Genomic DNA, 11791 nt, shown 5'->3' on the forward strand with positions numbered 1-11791 from the left:
TCATGTCCAGCGTAAGATTTCATGTTGTATTCTGATTGACAAGAACATTGGAACAGCTTCTTTTCGTGCTTTAGTTCGACTGATAATTATTTTCAATGGTTTCAAAAGACTGGAGAAACAAGGAAGCATGTCAGTTTCGGTGGGAAGATTTTCTGAATCAAAAGGGCACCAAAATATTTCCTAGTCTAGTTTTTTCGTGCTGTCACACTAAATTTTCCTCTAATGTCCAGCTAGGTCATTTATGCCAAACCATTATTCCACATCGAAACATTGTGTCCAGTGCCCCAGAAAATCCACTTGACTCAGTTCGTTTCTTGTTCTGCGAATTTGGAATGCAGCGCATGCGTCCTTTAACCTCTACCCGTGGTTCTATCGTTTCTCTAACAAGGTTTTGGCCAGTCATTGTAGTGGACCTACAACCATCATAGGCTAGTCGATCTATTATATTTGCTTTTGTTACATTGCATAAAGTGGCCGGGTTTGCTTTATGTCACCGTTTGTGATCATCGATCTGTAAACTTCTGTTGCATGTTGAGCCGTGCATTCCACTCTTTCGCAACCGTAATCTAGTTCATCCATGGAAAAAGCATTAGCTATGGCATAACAAGTAAGCAAGCCACCTTCCAATTTATATCGTGATCGAGGCATTGCCTAATAATGCTTTATGCTTATAGTTAGCTTACAGGCTAATTTGCCTGGTCTTGGTTACCTTCTATCCGGTGAAGATATTATCCGACGCATCGGATCAGAGGAACAAGTTGGTCTTTGATCTGTTGTCAGGAGAAACACTAGACCCAAACCGATGACGGCACGCTTCAATCAAAGGGGAGCATCACCAAGGCATGCTGAGCAATATATAGGCAGCACTTGAATCATTTCTTTCGAGTGAAAGTAATCCTTGTGATCCAATTGGATTGGGTAGTTAGTGGTTCGGGAACAGATACTGCGCGGGTTAAGCGCAGGTTAAGCGCACAAAGTGCAAACGATGCCATGCTTGGGCTACACATCTGGGATTTGGCTCATGTCTTATCTGGTCTATAAGATCAGTAGGATATTTAGGGATTTGCTTACTTCTATAAGGTGGCTTCCCTCGCCATAGGGGTTAAAAAAACTGGACCTCTGGTGATGAAAATGGTTGCTGCAGGCTGGTGAGTGCATCAAAACCTTAGAAGAGACAGTTGCAAAGCTGGAAAAGATAAAGCACCAAAGGCGAGTGTGTTTGTTTGAGCGAAGAAATTTTTCGTGAACAAGTTTTTTGGATTTCCACGCCTTTGATTTGCTGAAAATAACCGGTCAATGAAAAATCATTTATGTTCAACGAGAAAAAATTGCATTCCTAATATTAGGAAAATGAATTCTGTAGCTTGAAAAAGGGAAAATATTTTTTCAGGAAAATATTTTCCTTTATCGTGAAGTTTCTCCCAAAATAAACACACCCTTCAATGTTGATTAGAAAAGCTAGCCAATGTCTCCAGGGAGGCATTCATGAGCAGGTGTCGGCGTCCAGTTATTCTGGCCAACTTGAACTCGTTTCCATCAGTGCCTTATCCAGTGACTTTTGATAATAGCTCTGTGCTGGAGAAGTTTAGGGTGCGCATGAAATCACTTATGATTTCTCATTTCTATGCTAGAAGCCCATCTGGCGGAGAAATGTGTTTGATAAAAACCTGATTGAAGTAGAAATTCGTTTAGTAAAAAAATTGACTTTTGGTAGAATTTTTCACTTTTGGTAAGATTTTTTACTTCTGACAAGATTTTTGGCCAATTTTGAGAAGTAAAAAATTTTAATTTCTCGGCTCCGGAATCACTTCTTGGACCACACTCGCCTTTGCTGGCCATTGCCCACCCACCGCCGGCGGGCAGTTGCCGCCCACCGCCGTCGTAACCGCCGCCGCCACCGTCGTCGCCGCTGCCGCCGGCCGCCCACCACCACTTGACCGCCAATCCCCCGCTGCGCCCACCGTCGCCACCGCCGCCAACCACCGACCATCGTCGCGGCCGCCGACCATTGCCGCCGCCAACGGCGCCGATCGTAGCCATGGCCGCCGACCACCGCGGCCGCCGACCATCGCCGCCGCCGTCAACCACCGCCGCCGCCGACCACCGCCACCGCCGCCACCAACCATCGCTGCTGTCGACCATCGCCGCCGAAAATTTTGTTAATAATGTTTAAAAAATAGAAATTTTCAACCGTTACCAAACGAATTTTTCTGATCAGAAATCAATCTGGAGGAGAAGTAGAAAAATTAACTTCTACTTTTGAGGAGAAGCAGAGAAATCAATTTCTGATCCGAAGTTGATTTCTTGGACAGAAGTGATTTCATGCGCACCCTTAACATCGAGGTCATAGCCGGTAGCCGAATATCGTGAGATCAGAACATAAGCATGTTCCCTATTCTAGTTTGCTTGAGTGGCCTCAATCCTCTTCTCTTTTCTTCTCCTTCTTCCCCATATCTCTCTATCTCTCAGTATAAGCAGGCAACTGAATCTGCCAATGGAGTCGCGGCTGCTTCATGGGTTGAGCAAATATACAAGCGATCCAGTTGAGGAGATCATGCAAATGCCAAATGAGATCTCTGCATACACAACGATGCAAACTTGGCCAAAGAGAAGAAGCCGTCGATTCAGCTGGGGTTCGCTTGGAGACTAGTCATCGTACCTCTCTGTTCAACACAGAATGATTGTTCCGATTGTGTTTGCCGTCGCTGCGCTATTCATTCTCTGGTACATCATTACCCCCCAGTTAAATCCCTATAAAGCTCGTTCATTTCCATCTCTGTCTTGAATCTCGCTTTCATTCAAATTCATGCTTTGCATAGACATTGTCTTGTCCATGGCAAAAAGAGTCTTTGCGAGTGAAATCAACTACCAAAGAAACACATATCAATACAATCCATTCAGTACTAGCTAACTCCTTTCATAAATATGCTTATGCGTTCGTCTTGCCAACGCTTGAGATCAATACAATTCATTCAGAACTACTACTAGCTCGCCTACCCCCAACTTACTATTCTCTTTGAAAGGCTCACCCCCCTCTCCAAGTTGGTTAACTTTGGGTCTTGGGACGCAGCCCAAGAAGTAAAAATTTATGCCCCAAACAGTTCTAAAGCGAAGGTATCGCAAAATGGGCTTCAACAAGGCATTCAAGCCCACAATCGAACCAAGCAATTCCACTTAGATCAAAGAAGAACATGACCTTCTGACCCCTACAAATCATATTTCTTCAATCAAGACTCTATCAAAGAATGCACAAAGAAATATTTCCTTTTTCCTCTTCACACCCAGGGGAGGATTAATAGCACTGTCCCAAACCACCACCACTGATGAGGTGATCGACTACCGAAATGAGCAAAGCTAGTATCGCGTGCAGCCGGGATGGGGGCAATTCCAGGCTCCGGCACGTCACATGAGCCAAAAGTCATGTTCGCCTGCATGCACATAGCGATTAAGTAATCAGAGAGCTAATTACAAGTCATTTATATGCCATCCTGACTATCTCATCAATTTAGGAAAACCCTGTCAGGATAAGCTGAAAAACAAATCTCGGAAGGCATTGACTGACTTTGCAAGAGGTTATGCTATTACATCCGCAGACGAGATGACCATTTGCCATATCTACTGCCGCTGGGGCTCCCCCACCATCGCTCCTCTGAAAATTTTCACATGCACGATACTTGGCAGTTTAATGCTTTATCTCATCTTTACTTAAGGTGGTATCTTGGGGAATAAAAACTTGGCCAAACCTTGTAGAAGTCAACTGCTATGAAGTTAGGCCATCGTTTGCCGGCTGCTTTATAACAGGTGTTAACCATGCTGATCAATGGGGCTGAATTGTGCTTGCAAGCTTTGGTTAAGTCTGGCATAGTTGGGAAATAGTTCACAAGAACCAGAGATCTGCTTGTTGTGTTCATTGAGGGTGATTCCACGCGGTTTGGGCAAAAACCGGCTTTCATCCCTCCATCACCATCTGTAGAATTTATTGACATAATAGTCAACCATTGACCCATAAGACGAAAGCTCCTAGTGCAACGGGATTTCTGAACAGAGAGGTTGATGGAGACATACACTGGTTTTCCACCATGTATCGCCACTGGTATGCAATTCCTTCAGAAGCCTCTTTCGATGCTATTGAAGTGAAAACTAGCAGGCGCTGATTCTTTTGGACCATATCGTCCACTATCGGCCAATTGCCACCATTTTTAGGCATACGAGATGCTGGAAACCAATATTTCCTCAAGCCAGCAGCATCAAACACCTTGGTCAGTCCATTAGGCGATGAAACATAGTCTTCGATTATAATAGTCACAATCTCGGAGGGGTTTGCTTCCATAAATGTTTGAACTTCTTTCAGGACATTAATGGCTGGTTGCTGGCAAATAAAATTTCTTTGTTATTGTTGTTCTTCTAGAGTGAGTAAGAACTCAACAACTCAAAGCAGGGTTGGACGAAAATTATGAATATATGATCAGTTAGTGCATATTGATATTGTTTAAAAACTCAACGTACAGAGCTTTCAACAGAATTGTCCGTTCAACTTACAAAGGCTGTGTAGTTGTAGCAACGTCCCCCAAAGGAGTGACATAACCAGATATCATTTTCAAAGTCATACATATCCAGCATCAATCCCCTAATGCCATTCTGCAAGGTTAAAATAAAAATGCAGATGTTTAAGTGCATGAACAATCGGAAGTTTTAGCAATTCACACCAGTATAAGCCTAATAGACAACATATTTCAGCTAAAGAATGATGATTCATCATCAAATGATCTGCTCATAAATGCTGATCATGTCCATACCAATTGTAAGGACTTAGGAAATACAACAGTGAAGTAATGACAAAGCGGAGTCTATGTCCAGGCAATTACTGCTGCCAATACAGTAAGTAAATAACTTATGACTTAGAAGGCCTGTAATGCTACTTGTCATTAATTTCGACCGACTTGAACTTCCAAGCTATGATCACATTTAGACTGATCCTTCAAATAGTGAAAGGGTAACCACAGTTCATCAGGACTAAAGGCTGTTCATTTGGTCAACATTTATTGATCAACTACCAAGTAATTAGAATTATCCTTCTTCTGCATATGGAAATGAGAGAAGAAACTGTACAAAGTCAAATATTTTATTTCTGAAGCTGCTTGCTGTTTGCACAATACACCGCATATCTTAATTGCATGAGAGGAACTTAGCATGCAAGTGGATAAGCAAACAACCGCGATTTCTTCTTTCCTCTTGTTATTCGGGTTTGGAAGCTTCATCAAATGCTAAGAACATTGAATTCAATAAGGACTAGCATGCAAGAATATGATAACCAATTACAATTACATCATACAGGACCTAGAGTTAAGTGGACAACCCAGGTCAATACTCTAATATTCACATCCCCGTAACGACATCAATAAAATATTAGCACTTGATGGAAAACCGAGTTGTTCTGTATTATTATAAAACTTAGGAAGATGACCTCCACATGCACCGTGTCCCACACCCACCCACCACCAGTACCAGAACAAACGCATTCAAACACAGAAAAGCTCTTCTCAAAGGAAAAGACCAAGATTCCATTTCCAGTCTTTCATGCCAAGATTGTAGCTTTACTATTTGTCTTTGCATATAACAATTCACCGAATTCAAAGCTTTACATTTGAGCATCAATCTCCCTCGATGAAACTTGCAGACGCATAACACTTTGATTTAAGCTCAATTGGGTGGCTAAAACATTTAATGGATTTTAATTTCTGCCATTTTCCTAGAAAAAAACATTTTTTTATTTGTAAAAAGAGAGATCGAAATCACCCACATTGAGCTGATCAGTGACGGTGTCCTGCTGGTTCCTGGGAGATACTATGACTGATCCAGTAGTTGATTTCACTTGCATCCTTGCATATGCATTGTGAGTCGTCACCCATGAGTACCTGTTAAATGGCAAATTATTGACCTGTGCAAACAATCGAGGCCAACAAAAAAAGAAGAGGCTGTGAAGTCGAGCAAGTTCTGAAAACGGATCAGTCGGGAAATGGAAATAAAGAGAAGAAGAAGAAGAACCGGTGAAGTGGGATTGGAGGGTCGAATTCGAGTGCATCGAGGGCGTGTATTTCCATCGGCGACGCAAGTCTCGCAGTGCAAGCCGGAGTCGCAGAATTTGTTCGCGACGCAGGTTTGTCCCTCCTGTTGAAGAACAGTTAGCAGACCAATTCGAGGAGGCAGACGTCAGTGTTGAATTCAACATACTTGAAAAGCGATAGCTTATAACCAAGTTTTCTTCTTTTTCATATGGGTGTGTGAGGATGTGGAGAGAGAGAGAGAGAGAGAGAGAGAGAGAGAGAGGACCTTGAGAGCAGCTGCAATGGTGAAGAGAGAAGCTGTGATCAAAATGGTCGCGATGGAAATGATCCCCTGCGCGAATGAATGCGATGGTTGTCACGTCGGGAGTACAGAAAGAACATAAACAAGACACAGGACCATGCATTCAGAGAGAGAGAGAGAGAGAGAGAGAGTTTCACATACCTCCATGGATATCAGCAATTAAGGTTGTGACGGTGGCATATGGAGAAGAGAGAGAGGAGGCTTACCCTCTGCGTGTGGCGTGAAACTTTTGGGCTTTTGTTGTTGGGTGACAGAAGAGGAGGCATAGGAAGAAGACGACGCAGCAGCTGTGGAGTTGGTTTCGGGGAAATACTTGCGTGGTCCCGATCACCAATCATGTAGATTTTACACGTGAGACGTAAGATCCACGTGCTAACGACGATGATTATGTGAGAAATGCCAAGTTTACTGACTCCGATTTTATTGTAACTTTTATACGAGATGTCCCGACTTACAAACATATAAAAGTTATCATTGAACGAGTTACAATAGAAAGATGTATTATAAGACATATTTTACACATGTAGATAGGCATATTATAAAAGATTAAAAAATATGACATTCCTTTTTTTTCTCGAATCCTGAACTATTCTGAGATATATTTTACGGGTGTTACCACAAGAAGTTGTCCTTTTCACGTCTTGTCGGGAACATAGAGAAACCCACATTCGATCGGCTATAATGAGCAAAACAGAGTGGCCAGTATAGCCGCTCTTTCTCTTCCTTAAGCGCCACGCAATACCACCGGCATAAACAGGGCACCATTCCATTAAAAGAGAGATGATATCTTGCACGCCAAGGCCCTTTAGATCGCTGAAGATGATGTGCTCTTTCTCGGAGTAGAGTGCATTGCAAGCATCTCAAACCAAACAAACATGGCCCGTAAACTTATCCTCTGCCCTCATCCTGAAAAATGCCACCTAAAACAGAATCGCATTTCCAAAGGCACGCATCCACGCAGGTCGTTTCCATACATGCTGTGTTCCATTCTTGAAGCAAAACACAACTCACACCAGAGGAACATCGAGTTTCACCATAATCTAAATCAAAATGCAACCTTCATTAGCAGATTATTAGTCACAGAGACAACACAGTAGAGCTTCGCATGGCGGGTTCTAAAATGCAAACTTCGATCCATGCGGGGACGCACGTTGCACGAAAAAAAGGTGTGGTCCAAGCTCATCATCCTTTATGCAACTTTCGGGTGACACCCAAGGACAAAAAAGAAGGAAGAATGAAAAGAAAAAAGAGGAAATTTCAGGATCGTAAGCATGGTTCGGTTAACTTAAAACTAATGTAGTTTACAAGAGTTTTGACAGGCATCTTGTTCTCCTAGCATCCAGCTGCCGCCAAGAATTTCCTCTTGCTTAGAGGTTCTTCATGCAAGGTTACCACATCCCCAAACTTCTTGAAGAGCTCCTCCAGCCCATCCACACCAAACTTTTGGTAATCGAGCGGTTTCTTATAACGTTGTTTGTATATTGCCTCGAAGCAACCCAAGAAAATGCGACATGAATAGCTTACTAGAATCTCTTGCAGCTCATGCTTGAACTGCTCAAGACTTCGAGCATCAAGGTCACATGGGGAACCGCTTCTGGCGCTAGTCTTCCCTTGGACGCTCCTCTCTTCACATTCCAGTTGCTCTTCATCTGATAACTCATCTGAAGAGCCGGCACCCACAATGGCGTCGGTCTCTTCCTGAGGCCCTTTTCCTTTCTTATCTTTCTTTGTCAAAACCAAAGCAGGTGCACTGTGTCCTGCCTTCCAGTTGCGGAGATAGACAAACTTCTTTTGGCCTTTTCCCTCCACGGCCATTGCATCATTCATCTTCTTGAAAAGATTCACAAGCTTAAATACACCATATTCAGACACATAGAGAGGCCTACCAAAAACCTTTTGATACTCTGCAGGCACACGGGTCAGAGGCAAACATCCTCCGGAAAGTTCTAGCAACTTTACAAGCTGCCCTTTGAGTCCATTCAGATCCCCTGGCTGTACAAACAATGTTGAATCATTTTGATCAGCCAAAGAAATCGGTCCTCCAGCCGCAACTTCATTCAAACCAGTTGGAAGACTATGAGATCTTGATGTTGAGGCAAAACAAGGCATTCCAATAGTTGTGCTGTTGTACTCGGATAAGGACTGCGATATTAATGAATAGTCCCTTGAGTTGCAGTAGCTATGTGAAATCCCCCTGTACACAATTGCTTCCTCCTCATTAGTACAGTCCTGGTATTCAGTAATGTGACACCCCATGAAGTATCCTGCGATGTCACATTGTCCTCCACGTGGGGCAGTTATAACCTTAGCCGGGGGAACAAACCCTTCCCCACGTGCTACACAAGGCCAGTCCCACACAAACTTACCAGCATTGCAGAGAGCAGAGGAAACACCTACACCAGAAGGGATAACGAGGACTATGGTGTATCCACGTTGCCCGAGTATGTGGAGAGCAGGGGCAAAATCGACATCTCCAGATATGAGCATTATAGATGATGGTGGAGGATTGTCTAGCGCAAACAGGAACATGTCAACCAAGATAGCCTTATCAGCAGCATCTTTCCTCCCATTTGGAACATCGACAAGCTTTACACCGGTTCTTTGGCATCCTTCTCTTAGACGCCTTGGGAAAGCATTGAAATCTCCATAGGCAGAGAATGTCATGACAGCTCCATTAATTATGGGATGCACACGCAAAGCCATTCTGATATTACCAGCTACATCTTCGGGACGGACATCACTTGGAACAGGGCAATTCTCGATGTCCCAAAGGATAGCTACTGGACCGTCAGAGCTACTCCAGTTTTGGCAACCCAGAGGAGATTGCAGAGCCGGGATAGCATCTGCCATATCTGTTCCCCTTTGTTCCGATGAACCGAAAGAGACGATTGAGTTCGTTGAATGTGGATTAGCCATCAATGCCCCTTCTAAGATCAAATTATCCTGCTAATTTCAGAAAGGATATGAATTTTCAAAAGCCAGAAAAATAATGTTATTGATTTCCAATTCAAACATACCTAGACTAGACAATTAGATACTCTTCACAAGATGGAGTGTGCCGAAGAAATTGGTTTTGTTGAGAATTTAAAGCATGAAGCTTGATTGTTAGGCAGTTTCACAGCGCTTTGAGTTTCCCATCTTATAACTTAATAATCTTCTGACCCTAATCTTAATCCAAACGAGAGAGGCTGCCATAGAATGGACAAGTATTGTGACAGACAACTTGATGACGATTTCTACTTTATATTGATCACAAATTTCCCACCGGAAGACTTAAGATAACATGTCTCGAGTTTTCTGCTTCAAACAATATCAATTTCAGTATAAATACAAATGTACAGACAGATTAGCGAAACAAGCGGGAGAAGAAATTACATGCTAATTGGGTGGATGGAACTGCAGCTAGTCTTAAGACAAAAGCAGCTAGTCCTAGGAAAAAAAGTTCCATAATCTAAATAACGGTACCAATAACAAAAGATGAAGCAAATCATTTCAGTGGGATACATATCAGAGCTCATATCTCACAAAAATGCTTACTGTGAGCAGAACCCTTATAGCCAAAGCTCATTTACCCATCTGCAATTTCCAAACTGAAGCTTCTTTTAATTCTTACTATTGGTCCAATAAAGTGGCAGGCAGAGATTAAAGGGACTTATTTGGATTTGCAATTAATCACTTTTCCCCATCAGATACGACTTGATAACACACCAGCATAGACAATCGGATATAGATTGTACCATAAACAACACAAAAACTGGAGGAAACACGACAACATTTTATGAACATAACCAGCTGGGAAAAAGATTTGAGCACAGTCTCAGGAATCTTGACTCATCAGAAATATCTTGTTAGGTCTAAAAAAGGGCAGAGATCTCCTATCCAAATACGAAAACACAGTGGCAATTCACTTGAAAGCATTAAACTGTCAAGATACCACCATCAACATAACAACGGAAAATGTGATTGTAAGATCTTTAAAAGGACTAAATACAAGAATTTAAAGACACAGACTACAATTAAAATCGACCAGACACTGTAGGGGGCAGTAATGAGCCATCTATTCTCCAAAGCAGCTCACCAAACCACAGAAATCCTAGACTTCCTCAGTTTGTAGAGGCATCATGTTATGCAACTACTTGGTAGTAATAGTCAGATTTAAATGATCCACGTCAATTAGGGAAATATGATCAAAACATTCAGTGGCAAGTTCCAGTCAGAGATTAAAAGGAAGAATAGATATAGGGAACCTTTTACATGGCACGAAACCGATATCCGAAAACTTATCTGCTCTCAAAGTATGTGTTATCATTTTTAGAGCAAGCGGCAACAAAAGGTAGGATCTGAACGACAAAAACTGCAGCAGCAAATTAGCATAGGTTTAGCTCCTTTCCCCACTTAAGAAGGCAGGTAGAGCATTACATTTCTCCCAACGACAAGCAATATAAAGAAGGTCCCCATAGTCCTTAGTTAAAGATTGAAAGCAAATGTTCAGCATCCGTTCGTCAAGCTGCATCCTATATGGAATAAGATAAACTAAAGAAACCTAATTTGCTTCAATATGGGAAGAACCTTCTCAGCAATTAACCAAATATGCCCAAAAGATAAAGCAATGGGCAACATCTCAGACACCCACAACAAGCACGAAAGGGATCGTTTGCATTGAACCAAACACAACTGGCGAGAGAAGCAATTACCTCATGGTGACACCCCGATTACCTGTGCAGCTCCGAAGGGGAAAACACTCCTGAAATCGGAATCACCGACCAACATAACCATCATACGAAACACAACATAAACTTAAATAAACTACTAGAACTAAACGAGCAAGACGTAATCACACTTACCCAGAACACTAAAACGGAATCTTTCGAGATAGAGACCAAATTTCCGGCAAGAAGAGTGGGAACGGGGGAAACCCGGGCACGAAGAAGGCTCTTTCGATTCCTTTTTCGCTCACAAGGTTCAGGGATTGCCCCTGTTTTTCCTCTTCTGGGCACAAAGAAAGCTCTTTCGATTCCTTTTCGCTCACAAGGTTCAGGGATTCTCCCCGTTTCTCATTTTCTTGCTTCTGGGGAAGCTGAGGTTTTTGAACGGGGGGGCTCGAACGAGAACTTCCACTGTTGGATCAGTGGCAAATTCAGCTTCTGGGGGGGAACCGACTATGGAGGTGCGTGTAGATTCATCCGGCCATCTTGGTTTCTTTGGCGGGCGTAGCGCGTCAAACCGACTCCCCCCTCCCCCACCAGCGGGTTTTGATCAAAGGTGTGGGCTGTGGGAACGTCAGGACTCCGCGGAGCCGCTTGATTTGGAGAAGGGATCACAAAAGTGGGTCCCACTTGCTTGACCTTTGAAGACGTGACGTCATATATGGGAACTGATCCGCTTTGAGAAGTGTATATATCTAATTGATAGATTTCCAACGACG

At 42.9% G+C, this 11791-nt stretch overlaps 3 protein-coding genes across 10 annotated transcripts in view; 1 reads left to right on the forward strand and 2 right to left on the reverse strand.

The window, feature by feature from the left end:
- LOC115735585 (DNA repair protein REV1) overlaps window positions 1-11791 on the forward strand; it is an 870695-nt gene that overhangs the window by 185548 nt on the left and 673356 nt on the right. The window lies entirely within an intron of this gene.
- On the reverse strand, window positions 3222-6670 carry LOC115735997 (PI-PLC X domain-containing protein At5g67130-like). Its single transcript, XM_030667499.1, has 9 exons — window positions 6508-6670; window positions 6331-6396; window positions 6046-6168; window positions 5801-5938; window positions 4540-4638; window positions 4066-4369; window positions 3744-3967; window positions 3563-3649; window positions 3222-3428 (listed from the first exon to the last, which is right to left on the reverse strand). Exons 1-9 carry the CDS (start codon window positions 6511-6513, stop codon window positions 3276-3278), a joined length of 1200 nt encoding a protein of 399 aa, XP_030523359.1. The 5' UTR covers window positions 6514-6670; the 3' UTR covers window positions 3222-3275.
- LOC115735994 lies at window positions 7563-11705 on the reverse strand. Of its 7 annotated transcripts, XM_048272930.1 has the most exons (4): window positions 11211-11705; window positions 11061-11110; window positions 9887-9942; window positions 7563-9312 (listed from the first exon to the last, which is right to left on the reverse strand). In XM_048272930.1, the coding sequence occupies exons 3-4, from the start codon at window positions 9932-9934 to the stop codon at window positions 7699-7701; spliced, it is 1662 nt and encodes a 553-aa protein (XP_048128887.1). In that variant the 5' UTR covers window positions 9935-9942; window positions 11061-11110; window positions 11211-11705; the 3' UTR covers window positions 7563-7698. The 7 variants fall into 7 exon arrangements, with proteins under 7 accessions (XP_048128887.1, XP_030523353.1, XP_030523352.1 ...); XM_030667493.2 differs by lacking the exon at window positions 9887-9942 and having other exon boundaries at window positions 7563-9309; window positions 11211-11704; XM_030667492.2 differs by lacking the exon at window positions 9887-9942 and having other exon boundaries at window positions 11211-11704.

This window comes from Rhodamnia argentea, chromosome 11, assembly GCF_020921035.1.
Source record: "Rhodamnia argentea isolate NSW1041297 chromosome 11, ASM2092103v1, whole genome shotgun sequence".
Classification (NCBI taxonomy): domain Eukaryota; kingdom Viridiplantae; phylum Streptophyta; class Magnoliopsida; order Myrtales; family Myrtaceae; genus Rhodamnia; species Rhodamnia argentea.

Excerpts from the sequence above, each read along its gene's own strand:
- LOC115735994 (XM_048272930.1), bottom strand. The coding sequence starts at position 9,934 with ATGAGCTTTGGCTATAAGGGTTCTGCTCACAGTAAGCATTTTTGTGAG. Across the intron at positions 9,313-9,886 it reads ACAGTAAGCATTTTTGTGAG|CAGGATAATTTGATCTTAGA; the intron begins ATATGAGCTCTG and ends TTCTGAAATTAG.
- LOC115735997 (XM_030667499.1), bottom strand. Across the intron at positions 5,939-6,045 it reads CCTCCAATCCCACTTCACCG|GTCAATAATTTGCCATTTAA; the intron begins GTTCTTCTTCTT and ends TTGTTTGCACAG. Across the intron at positions 3,968-4,065 it reads ATACATGGTGGAAAACCAGT|ATGGTGATGGAGGGATGAAA; the intron begins GTATGTCTCCAT and ends TAAATTCTACAG.